The sequence below is a fragment of the Trachemys scripta genome, chromosome 3 (genome assembly GCF_013100865.1).
Source record: "Trachemys scripta elegans isolate TJP31775 chromosome 3, CAS_Tse_1.0, whole genome shotgun sequence".
Taxonomy (NCBI): Eukaryota; Metazoa; Chordata; order Testudines; family Emydidae; genus Trachemys; species Trachemys scripta.
Window position 1 is genome coordinate 140,549,724 of NC_048300.1, and position 12,859 is coordinate 140,562,582.

The window sequence follows — 12,859 nt, forward strand, 5'->3', positions numbered from 1 at the left end:
GCAGTGTTTGGCATACAAACATTACAGTGAAATATTTATTTGTAAGAATTTTTTTAAAAAAAATGTTTCCATTGTACTTTCAAAAAATCATTAAACCATTTCTACTGATTTTAATTTTTTAAAGTTAATTTATAACAAAACAAATTTCAGCCAAATTCTTTTTAACATTTTAGACAGAGTTTTCTGTGTTTCTGTAAGAAGTTTATTGTAAAAACTGTGACAAGGAAAAGGTATTACTAATAGAAAAAGTTCTGAATTAATTAATTTAATTCTGGATTGCAGGAAAGAACCAAACTTTATTACAGAAGAGTATAAGCAATCTTTGGTATAAAGATCAGAAATTTTCCACATGAAAACTATTTCAGAATAGGTTTACATACATGCCACAGCTAATTGGAAAAGCAAAACCATCCATCGTATCTCCCATCAGCAATATTTTGAAACTGTAAGGGGCCCACTCTGCATTAACTTGAGTGTGTTTTTGGAAATATGCCAGTAGTTCCAAATGTGGAGCCATAGCCCTGCAAAATAATTTGGACCAGGTAGGAAATACCTTATTTACATTACTGTAACTATCATGTTTTATTCTATTCAACCAATGTATTTTTCTTTTCAAATATTGGTCTCATACAGATACAGTTGTTGAGGTTTACTACTTTGTGCCATTTATAGGACTTGCTAAAAGCAATTCAAAAGAGAATCAAATTAGAATTAATTCAACAAACCAGTATGTTGACAGAGCTTGTCTCTTCAGATGAACTAAACAACTATTTCATTCAAATTTAAATTTATTTAAAATTAGCCATATTATAGAATCATAGAAGTGTAGGACTGGAAGGGACCTCAATAGGTCATCTAGTCCAGTTCCCTGCACACAAAGCAGGATTAAGTAATAACTAGACCATTCCTGATGCATTTGTCTAACCCAGGGGTAGACAACCTATGGCATGCATGCCGCCTAGCTGATTTTCAGTGGCACTCACACTGCCTGGGTCCTGGCCACCAGTCCGGGGGGCTCTGCATTTTAATTTATTTTTAAATGAAGCTTCTTAAACATTTTAAAAACCTTATTTACTTTACATACAACAGTAGTTTAGTTATATATTATAGACCTATAGAAAGAGACCTTCTAAAACAGTTAAAATGTATTACTGGCACGTGAATCCTTAAATTAGAGTGCATAAATGAAGACTTGGCACACCACTTCTGAAAGGCTGCCGACCCCTGGTCTAACCTGTCCTTAAAAACCTCCAATGACAGAGATTCCAAAACATCCCTATGCAGTTTGTTCCAGTACTTAACTACCCTGACAGTTAGGAAGCTTTTCCTAATGTCCAACCTAAATGTGCTTTGATGTAATTTAAGCCCATTGTTTCTTGTCCTATCCTCAGAGTTTAACAAGAACATTTTTCACCCTCTTCCTTATAACACCCTTTTAGGTACTTGAAAACTATCATGTACCCCCCACGCCCCAGTCTTCTTTTCTCCAGACTAAACAAACTCAACTTTTTCAATCTTTCCTCATAGGTCATGTTTTCTAGACCTTTAATCATTTTTGTTGCTCTTCCCTGGACTTTCTCTAATTTGTCCACATCTTTCTCGAAACGTGGCATCCAAAACTGGACACAATACTCCAGCTGAGGCCTAATCAGCACAAAGTAAAACAGAAGAATTACTTCTTGTGTCTTGTTTACAACATTGCTGCTAATATATCCCAGAATTATGTTTGCTTTTTTTGCAAGTGTTACAATGTTGACTCATGTTTAGGTTGTGATCCACTGTAACCCCCAGATCCCTTTCCACAGTACTACTTCCTAGGCAGTCATTTTCCATTTTATATGTGTGCGACTGATTGTTCCTTCCTAAGTGGAATACTTTGCATTTGTCCTTATTAAATTTCATCCTATTTACTTCAGACCATTTCTCCAGTTTGTCCAGATCATTTTGAATTTTAATCCTATCCTCCGAAGAACTTGCATCCCTTCCCAGCTTGGTATCATCCACAAACCTTATAAGTGCACTCTCTAATCCATTATCTAAATAATTTATGAGGCTATTGAACAGAATCAGACTCAGAACTGATTCCCTGCAGGACCCCACTCAATAAGCTCTTCCAGAATGACTGTGAACCATTGATAACTGCTCCCTGGGAATGGTTTCCCAATCAGTTATGCATCCACCTAAGGCCTGGTCTACACTAGGGGGGATCGATCTAAGTTATGCAACTTCAGCTACGTGAATAACGTAGCTGAAGTCGACATACTTAGATCGACTTACCGTGGTGTCTTCACTACGGTGAGTCGACTCTGCCTGCGCCTCTCGCCGAGCTGAAGTACAGGAGTCAACGGGAGAGCACTTGGGGATCGATTTAGCGCGTCTAGACTAGATGCGCTAAATCAATCCCCGCTGGATCGATTGCTGCCCACTGATCCGGCCAGTAGTGAAAACATACCCTTATTGTAGATCCATCTAAGCTATATTTCCCTAGTTTGTTTATGAGACGGTCATGCAAGATAGTATCAACAGTACTATTAAAGTCAAGATATAACTGCATCTGAGAAAGCTATTAGGTTGGTTTGACATAATTTGTTCTTGACACATCCATGTTGACTGGTACTTATCACCTTATCTTTTAGGTGTTTGCAAATTGATTGCTTGAGGTGACAGGGTATACCTACCCCACTCTGGATCTGCAGGGGTTAACTGTGCATTGCAGGCTGAGGAAGCCAGGCTCCTTCGCCTCTTCTGGGCATGCTCAGCCTGGAGGCAAGATATAAAAGGAAGCAGCCCAGCTCAGCCTGCTGAAGGGAAAGGATGTAGGCTGTTTCCAGGGAGCTGCTACAGGCCCTGGCTGCAGAGTCAAGGCATGCAGAACCCCAGATGGATTCCAGGAGCTGGACAAACCCGGAGAGGAGGCCACGCTGTCAGGAGCTACACTGCCTGAGGACCCCGGAGACCCAGGGGAACCATGAACCATTGCTGGTGAAGACAGGGTAGGAAGCTGCCCAGAGGACTTAGACTGTGCTCTGCTGGGTGAAATGGGGAACCAGTTAGTGTGTTTTGGGAGGATCCCTGCTGATTCAGTGGCAAGTAATCCTGCCATTGCTAGGGCCCTGGGCTAGGGCTCAAAGGAGCAGGGAGGGCCTGAGTCCCCCACGCCCCTGAGTGGTGCCCCACTTCCCCAATGAGCCAATTGGCCACACCATCCCACAGAGGGGTGCAACTTTATTGACTCCGGCCATTGGGACACGGTGTCCTGAGTGGAAGGGCCACGCCAGTAGGCTGTACTACCACATTTTATAGTAAGGGTTGTCAGCATAGGACCTAACCAGGTATGATACAGCCACTTCCCTTTCTTTTGACCACACGTTACCTGACACCCCATGAGGGGGTGTACCTACCTCGCGACACTTGATTATTTGCTCCATTATCTTTCTGGGTACTGAAGTTAAGCTGACTGGTTTGTAATTCCCTGTGTTGTCCTTATTTCCCTTTTTATAGATTGGCACTATACTTGCCCTCTTTCAGTCCTGTGGAATCTTTCTTGTCGTCCATGAGTTTTTGAAGATAATGGGTAATGGCTCAGATATCTCCTCAGTGAGTTCCTTGAGTATTTCAAGAAGCTCCCTGCGTATTCTAGGAGTGTTTTTATTTAGTTTAAATACGTGCATTGAGATAAGTATAATAATTTGTAGAAACAAGGCTGAGAAGTAAGAAATCCCTGGCAATACTCAGAGTTGTCTCACCACAACTTTTTCATAATCTTCATCAAGAATAGAAGATTAGATACTGATTGAGAACTGGAGAGATTATCATTGTTAAAAGATTGTCTTTTGGACAGAGGTCAAACACATGCTTCCTTTAAAGAAATCAACATCATGTCCTCCTCAAAGAAGTACTAACAATCTCCAGCAACAAAAAGATACTGTACTTTCATACTGGAAGAGCAAGATACATTGCAGATGTGGTGGTATAAAGTTCTTCAAACACATCAAGGATCTCTGCAACGCCTGGCCTACACTTCAAAGTGGGACCACTCTGACTATGTCATTTAGGGGTGTGATATTTTTTAAAAATGTGCTATGGTTATATAGGTGAAGACTCTAGTATGGAAGTAGTTATACCACTATAAAGGTGTGTCATAGTTCAGCCCATCCTGGGGTTCCTTCCAGTGTCAGGCCATGGCGCAACAGGTAAGCCTACCTCAGTTTCCCATTCAGTGATTCCCATAAGTAGTCTGCAAATGATTTCCAAGTGTGTGTGTGTGTATGTATATAGCCTGTGCAGGGTTAGTTTATTACAGATGAAAACCTGATGCATATAAACCATGACAAGAGTTCCATGACTATAATCCAGAATTCCTCAGCATAGTCCAAACAGTATATTCCATTTTCAAGTCTCAACAGGCCATCAAAACACCAAGTACTGCCCTGGCTTGTCTCACCATACCTCACCCCCAGGCTTCAGCCCTCTCTGGCCCTCTGGCTTCAGCTCTTTGGCTCAAAGAACCAGCAGGCATCTCCCGCCACTGCTCTTAGCGTTCAGCCCTTCTCTGGCCATGGCTCTGTGGCTCAGGAAGGTCAGCAGACTAGCTCCTCCACTGGTTTCCTGATAATTCCTCTCTCTTTCCAGGAAGAGCATACAGAGAGCACTCTTCTCTATGCAGCTTTCCCCAGAGATCCCTTTAAGATCTCTGGCAGCAGTCACCTGACTGGCCTTCTCTGTTTTCAAGATCTTTCATATGTGGCTAAGGTATCTTCTCTTAAAACCCAATTAAGGAGGCATCTGACAAGTCATGGATTGCAGTGGATCCATCTCCCTCTTAAAGGTTCCAGTCATCCTGTCAAGGCTGTATCCCCACTTTGAACTTTAGGGTACAAATGTAGGGGCCTGCATGAAAATGTCTAAGCTTAACTACCAGCTTAGCTCTGGTTCCGCTGCCACCATTTCAATGGATTCCCGCCCTGGGAAGCCTTGAAAAACCTTCACCAATTCCCTGGTGAATACAGATCCAAACCCCTTGGATCTAAAACAAGGAAAAATCAATCAGGTTCTTAAAAAGAAGACTTTTAATTAAAGAAAAAAAGTAAAAATCATCTCTGTAAAATCAGTATGGAAATTAACCTTACAGGGTAATCAAACTTAAAGAGCTCAGAGGACTCCCCTCTAGTCTCAGGTTCAAAGTACAGCAAACAAAGATAAACACTCTAGTAAAAGGTACATTTACAAGTTGAGAAAACAAAGGAAAACTAAGACGCCTTGCCTGGCTATTTACTTACAAGTTTGAAATAGGAGAGACTTGTTTAGAAAGATGTGGAGAACCTGGATTGATGTCTGGTCCCTCTCAGTCCCGAGAACGAACACACTCCCAAACAAAGAACACAAACAAAAGCCTTCCCCCCTCCAAGATTTGAAAGTATCTTGTCCCCTTATTGGTCCTTTAGGTCAGATGCCAGCCAGGTTACCTGAGCTTCTTAACCCTTTACAGGGAAAAGGATTTTGGAGTCTCTGGCCAGGAGGGATTTTATAGTACTGTACACAGGACAGCTGTTACCCTTCCCTTTATAGTTATGACACATCCTGTGACAGGGGTGTGATCCCTGAAGGTACTTAGGGACTTAAGTCCCATTTTTAGGCACATAAGTCTCTTTTTAGGCACCACTGTGTTCCATAAAACTCCCATTCTGCTGCCATCTAATCATGTAGGTGCCTAAATTCACTCAGCATTGAAGACTTTGTCTCTGGGCATGTGCACTGCAGCATCACTCTGGACACTAAGGCACCTATCTCCCACCTAAGTATGAGCACTGCTGCCTTACTCTTGGCATCCAGGCACGGATCTCCTGCCTAAGCCCCAGAACGATTAAAACACTGGGGAAGATAGGTGTTTGGCCACCTAATTTGTGTGCAGGACCCAATCTGGTAGGTGTGCTCAGAAGCTGCCTACCAGATTGGGCTTCTCAGATAAATTCATACAGAACAGCTTGGGAGGGGTTGTATTTCTGTGTTGAAGCAGGGTCTTTCAGGGTATCTGGGTGATCTGTTCCATCATGTGATCTACTTCTTGCGTGGTGTCTTTCTTTTGTGAAGGTGATTTTGAGTGTGTCAAGAACACCCCACCAGAGAAGCAGATTGCAATAACACTTCATACAACTAAATAGAGCATTTCCAACCCAATCGCATCTTAATCTCTTCCTCTGAGTATTTTACCTGCAGAGAGCATGTCTGTCCCTTCTGTGTTCAGAACGTTCGACTTTACATGGATCTGACTCTTTGTCTTGACTAAGAAAAGTGGTCAAGGTTAGGCCAAGCTTAGGTAGCACATATTTGCGAAGTTTGACCTAAACTCAACCACTGTTCCTAGTGAAGACAAAACCTAGGCATGCTGGGAGGGCTACCTAGATTGACATGCTCCAGGAGAGGTCATGGTTATACTATTATTGTATAACACCTCAGGAGATTGTCCCTGAGGTACATATGTGGTCATCCAGCATGCTTTCAGTTTCAGTAGCTCAGCTGGCTTCTTCACTCTTTAATGATTTAAAAAAAAAAAAAAAAAGTAGCAAACAGGGACTGTCCCTGAAAGCAGAGTCATTCCCAGGATTCAGGCACATGTTTACCTTAACATACTTGAGATTTTATTGTTCATTTATGTTAATTAAGAGAAGTGTGGGCATGAAGGACAAGAATCAGTTACAATTTTCTGGAGAGGTGAGACAGCAGTATTTTTTTTTTTTTTTTTTTTTTTTTGTGCTGAAGGGATTGGTAGCTAACTTTTTTTCTCAAGCTTGGTAAAATATGCAGAAAAGAAAATAGGTTCCCAAACCTGATTCCAAATGAACAGGTGTTTCACAATGAGGTGAGCAAGTTGAGTCACCATAGGTTTTTGGAAGGTGAGGCTCAAGAATCCTGTTTGGGCAGTCTCAGGATTGCTGGTTTCAATGACTTTTGGCATAAACTCAGTGAAATTTTATAGAAACCACGTGCAACACTTTAATGAAATCATGTCAACACAAGTTTTTCTATCTTTGACAAAAAGTATGGAAATTAAATTGTAATTCCATTAAAAATACTTTAAAGGTGACCTGAAAAAGTATGAAAAAGGGTTTATGCCCTTTTTTTTTGCCTTTTTATTAGGTACAAGAGAGGCCTAATAAGTTCTTTTTAATTTTTTTTTTTAAATCTGCCTTTTTAATGTAAAAAACAAACAAACAGATTTTGTCCATCTTGGAAAGCTTACAAAAGTCTAAAGACACTTACAGAATTAGCAGATTTATGACATCAAGAAGCAAAATGTGATTAATTGTCAGCAAAGCTTTTTAAACAGTCTCTTAACTATGTAACTAATACATTTTGGGGAGAAAACTCTCTTTGTTAACAATTCAACATCTCCACCCCTTCAATTAAGAACTAAGAAAGTTCTCAATATACATTTCCAAGCACTGCTACAAATGAGTCCTTAAGAGATTCAGGCAAGACAGGACTTGACTTTTTGTATTGGTATAGTTTAAAGATCCAACCAAAACCACACCAAATCCCAAAAACTAAACAGATTTTTTTCTGACCTTGTGTATAAATCATAATGAATCAAAAAAGGACACAACTCTACAGATTACTTATAAAAATTTGACATTTTTTTTAGAAAAACTAAGAAATTCTGATTTAAGTTTGATGTGTGACATAATCAATTTGGTTGCAATACATAGAGGGAATGGCCAGCAAATTCCCAGTCCTTAAGGGTTTTTCCTACACACAAAAACCTACTAGTATATTTAAAAGCAGTATAACCCTTCTAGTGCGGGCACAGTTATAGCCTTATACCTGTAAACTGAGAGGAGATAGCTATATTGATAAGGCACCTTTTTATACTGGTATAACTCCAGCCAGACTAGACATTGTACTGATTTAATTATTTTGGTAAAAAAACTACACCTTTACTCAAACTAGTTGAATTGGTACAACAACCCTGTGTAGACCAGAAACTTGCACCATATTAAGTATACAACACTATTCAGCCACTTGTTACAGTGGCCCTTTAGCAGGAAGTTTAGGTTTTATAGTCATTACATAGCATGATGAGGGTGAGATTTCAATTTTAATAATAATATTGGCTCCACTCCTGCAACTGAATCTGTTCAGGCAGTCGCCTACACCCACGAAGAGCTCCACTGACAGCCTACCTGGATTTGACTTCAGGGTGTGCCCATATTGTCTCAGGACACTATCATTCAGATCACTGAAAATTTGGTGGTTTTTATCATACTCTGCTTCACAGAAAACGAATAGCACAACATAAGACACTTCATGAAACATTAAACCTTAATTTTCAATTGGCATGTAATAGAGATGAATTTGGATGGGCTGTCAGAAAAACAGGGGAGTTGATACAATGGAATTATGTAATGAACTGTGAATGCCGAATAATTATGTTAAAATGATTGATTGACTCTTCTGTTTTAAAAACAAGCTCAGACTTTAGATGAAAAATAAAAGATTAAAGCATTTGATTTACCTAAAATGACACACTTTCATAATGTGACATAATGACATTAATCTGATATGAAGCATATCACTGAACAAAACATGATTAGACTGGCAACTGCAAGTCTCCCAAGTAATATTGCATGAGAAGCCCACAGAACATCCAAAAAGGAGAGATGGCACAGGAAAGCTCTTGTAGGAGGGTGTAAGAGTATACCTCCCTGCCTATATTTTGCCTATTCCCTTGTCCCTCAAGTTTTCACATCTTCCTGAACCCTTACTACACCTCCAAATGCCTCCCTGCACAGCATAAACACCTCTCATTCCCCCTCCCCTAATTCTCTCACCCATCCATCACATGGCCGAGCCCTCCTCCCAAGCATACACCCCTCATCCCCTCACCCCCCCCCATCATATGGCCAATCCCAACCTCCCAAACACACACCCCTCATTCACCCACCACTAATCCCTCATCCCCTCCATCACACGGCCAGTCCCTCCCCCTCAGGACACACCCCTCACCCCCTCCATCCAAGTTCCCTCAGGACACACCCCCAGCCTCACTTCCCAACTCCCTCAGCACCTCCATCACCAGCCAAATCTCCCCCAGATCCATGGCCTGCCCCCCACTGTCCCCCTCCCCAGCCGCTTCCCTGGCCGCTCCCGCTCCCACCCGGCCTCGGCTCCCTCCGGTCGGCGCAGTCGCGCGGTGAAACGCTGCGGGCGCTGACCCGCCCCCCCGCCGCTCCCGTCGCTGAGCGGTTCCTCCGCTGACTCAGCGGCGCTCGTGCCCCGGTGACCCCGGCTTGGAGGCGGCGGCGTGTCAGGGCGCTTCCTCCTCCCCGCCCCCTTGGTACCATCCCGGCGGACACTCGCCTTGGCAGCGGCTGCAGGAGTGACCGGCCCAGCCCGCAGAGCTCACCATGAAGCGGGGCTACGAGGTGACCCGCAACCCCCATCTCAACAAGGTACCGGGGCAGGGGGGGGGGGGCGCCTGGGCCGGGCGGGCCGCTGCTGAGGAAGGGCCGGGGGGGGCGGTGGTTAGTCCTCGCCGCCCCCAGCTCTGGGCGCGTAACCGGGGGACATTTCTCCCTGGGCGCCTCCCCAGCCCCTCGCGCCCGCTGCTCCGCTGGGGTCGCCGGCCGGCACCTGTCACACCACAGCGACTGGGAAAGCGGCGGGAGCTGAGCCTGACCCCGACCCCAGCCTCCAGCCCGGGTCGTCGCTGCCGTGGGGGGCACCGGCAGGGTGGGGACAGCGGCGGTTGTCTTGTAGACTCAGCACTTGGCAACAAACTCTGATACTTCCAAGTTCCTGCGGATCAGCTGATGCTTCCTCTGCCTTAGATAACGCCGCTGCTGTCCAGGAGACTCTTAATATAGGCTCAGCTCCCTGCGGTGCCCCCTGTCCCTTTATGAACCTGTGCAAGTCACTTCACCTCCCAATGCCTCAGTTTACCCATTGGGCAAATGAGGCTATTGCTACATAATAGTATTGCCATCAAGCAGAGCAGACATATTTTTGGCACACAGGGTAGGAGGCACCCATCCCAGGCAGGCGCTGAAAAAGGTAGATGCTGGTAGAAAGTTCAAATACTGATACGCTCCCCTACAAATTCTCTGTTCCAACATAGTTATTTTCCTAGCACCCTGGCTCTGCTCCTATGCTTGGTTCAGGAGATGTTAGTGAGGAAGTATAAGTGCCCCTGCCACCTATCACAACTGCATACTGTTCCCCCCTATCAAATGCTGAAGTAGGTTTTGACCTTTGATAGATGACAAGGAAAAAGATATTTAACTTTCATTTGAGTACATTATTTCTCATTTTTTGCTTTTCCTTTTGTGACTGTATTTGTTCTAATAAACATGTACAATTGCACAATTCAGATCAAAAGAACTTTATTGGCATGATAAGCGGTACAGTTGTTTCCAAAGTGTAAAGGTGACAAAACTCAGAGTAGCTGTCAGAGGTAGATGTGATAAATTAAGCCTCTTGTATCAAGTCTAGATTAGGTCTTCAAAATACTGCATAGGGTTGTATCCATTTGGCCAGTTGTGAGTATTATTTGTTTTCATTTTGCAATCACTTTTAATGTAGGTTTGTGTTAAAACACACAAAGTAATTTAGTCATATGGCAAAATGGGGATAGATTGATATAAACTAATGTTTCTCTAGTTTCATTGCATGAATTGACTTATCAGTAAAAATCCATGTTAGTTAGATGAAGAGTCCTTTTTTTAGTGTTGGTCCATCTTGGATACAAAGATTCCACATATTTTCTGCTGTGAATCTACATCTACAGTCTTGAGTGAGGTATTTTGGGATCAGCTGAAATGAAAGGTGATTAAACAAACAAACCAATCCAAAGAGTGATGATAAAGGACTTCAAATGTTCCACAAATGAAATGGAGTAACAGCATTCATGTAAAAAATCTGAATAACCAAGACAAGCAAACACCCCCTTACTTTAAGAGAGCTATAATTAGTATGAACTCTAAAATGCCTCTGGTAGAGGCCACTTTTAGGCAAAACAACCCCATCCCTTTTCTGCCCCCCCCCACCCCAACCAACCCTGAATGAAGAGGACCTCTTTGGCTTTTCAGGGCTAGGCAGGATTTCTATTGGGTTTTCTGGCTGAAACGCTTTGCTGTGAATGAAGATTTGTGTTATACACGTGCAATAACATTTTCAGATGAGTAGTAACATTTTACTAGAAAAAGACTCTCCCATGGGAGGGGATTCTACAACCTATGTGGCTATATAGATGATTATTAGTGGAGGGGAGAAGAGCAAATGGAGAATTTGTGGGACACTGTCAAAAATGTTGCCAGTTGTGGTGATGGTTTATTATGTAATTGTGGCTGCATAAGACATAATGGACTGAGACTACCAACTCCTACCGGGAGGACTATTTAACAGACAGCCAATAGTATAGAGTTGAACTTTAAATAATAATAAAAAAAAACTTTAATGGTTCTAAAGTACAAAGGAACGTATGCAGGAACTTTTCCTGCAAACCAAGAGGCCCTCGGTAAGGTCTGAAATTAACTAGTAGTCTTTACACAAAATTTGATACTTTTTGTGAATCAGAAGTATACAGTATAGCTATATCCATTTATATAAACAGTTATATAGTTTACCCTCTTCATCCAGATTCTTAATTTTTATATTTTGTTAGAAAGTTATGAATGACTCTTATTTACTAGATAATCAATTTTTTACTTAAGATTTGTGTCAAGCTGCATTTGGATGGAAATTGGATTTAAAACGCACAAACAAAGCATTTTAAAATTTTTCTTTATTAGTTAGGTTTTTTCCACATTTAAGTTAAATAAAACTAAGTTTATCAAAATACACTTTGCATTTAAAACTGATTTATTAAACAAAGGAAATATCTTGTAATTAGTGATTTGAATGGATTGTTTCTGGTCACCATGGCCCAGATCCACAAAAGAGACTTAAGTGCCTAAACCCCAGTTTTAGGTGCCTATGTCCGATATTTATGCACTACTCTGATCCACATATGCCCCGTTTGGCTGCCACCTAACCCTGAGGCTTTTAAACTCCCTCAGCGCCTAAATTTCCTCAGTAAAAGTTCCCTAGGTGCCTGTATTTCCACCTCTGGGCATGTGTACTGCAGTCTTGCTCTAGGCATTCGGATGCCTATCTGATGCCTAAGCCCCAGGGCAGTCCACAAACTGGGGGTAGATAGGCGGAACAGCACCTGTCTTGCCTATGGGGTCCGATCTGGTAAGTGTGCTGGGAGCATGCCTAACGCCACACAAAACGGGTGCGGGGCAGGGGAAGGAAGAAAAGGAGGATTCCCTTATTGCTAGTAACCCAGTGGTTAGGGTACTCACCCAGGATGTGAGAGACCCCAGTTCAATTCCCTCCTTTCCCTGATGAGGAAAAAGGATTTGAACAGAAACTCCCCACCTAGTGAGTGCCATATGCGCTGGGCTATGGGGGTATTCTGATGTGGGCCTCTGTCAACCAGTAAACCTGGCAGATGGATATCTTCTCAATAATGTGGAGACCTTGGATGTGCACCTTTTTTTTCCCACTTATGATATAAGTCATGCGTGGGCAAACTTTTTGGCCCTAGGGCCACATCGGATGCAGAAATTGTATGGAGGGGCAGGTAGGGAAGGCTGGGGGAGGCGTGGCCTGGCTCCCTATCCAGCCCCCCGGAACCCTCACCCCCATCCAACCCCCCCTGCTCCCCACCCCTGACTGCCCCTGGGACTCCCACATCCTATCCAAACACACTTGCTCTATGCCCCCTGACCATCCCCCCAGGATGCCTGTCCCCCAACCAATCCCCCCTGCTCCCCACCCCCTGACCAGGGCCGGCTCTACCACTTTTGCTGCCCCAAGC

At 43.1% G+C, this 12,859-nt stretch overlaps 1 protein-coding gene across 1 annotated transcript in view; it reads left to right on the forward strand.

The window, feature by feature from the left end:
* The first annotated feature begins 9,052 nt into the window (after window positions 1–9,052).
* The window catches only part of ME1 (malic enzyme 1), a 312,509-nt gene continuing 308,702 nt past the window's right edge, over window positions 9,053–12,859 (forward strand). Inside the window, exon 1 of the mRNA XM_034766123.1 lies at window positions 9,053–9,449. Coding sequence (XP_034622014.1) covers window positions 9,405–9,449 — 45 coding nt within the window. The 5' untranslated portion in view covers window positions 9,053–9,404. The remainder of the gene's footprint in view (window positions 9,450–12,859) is intronic.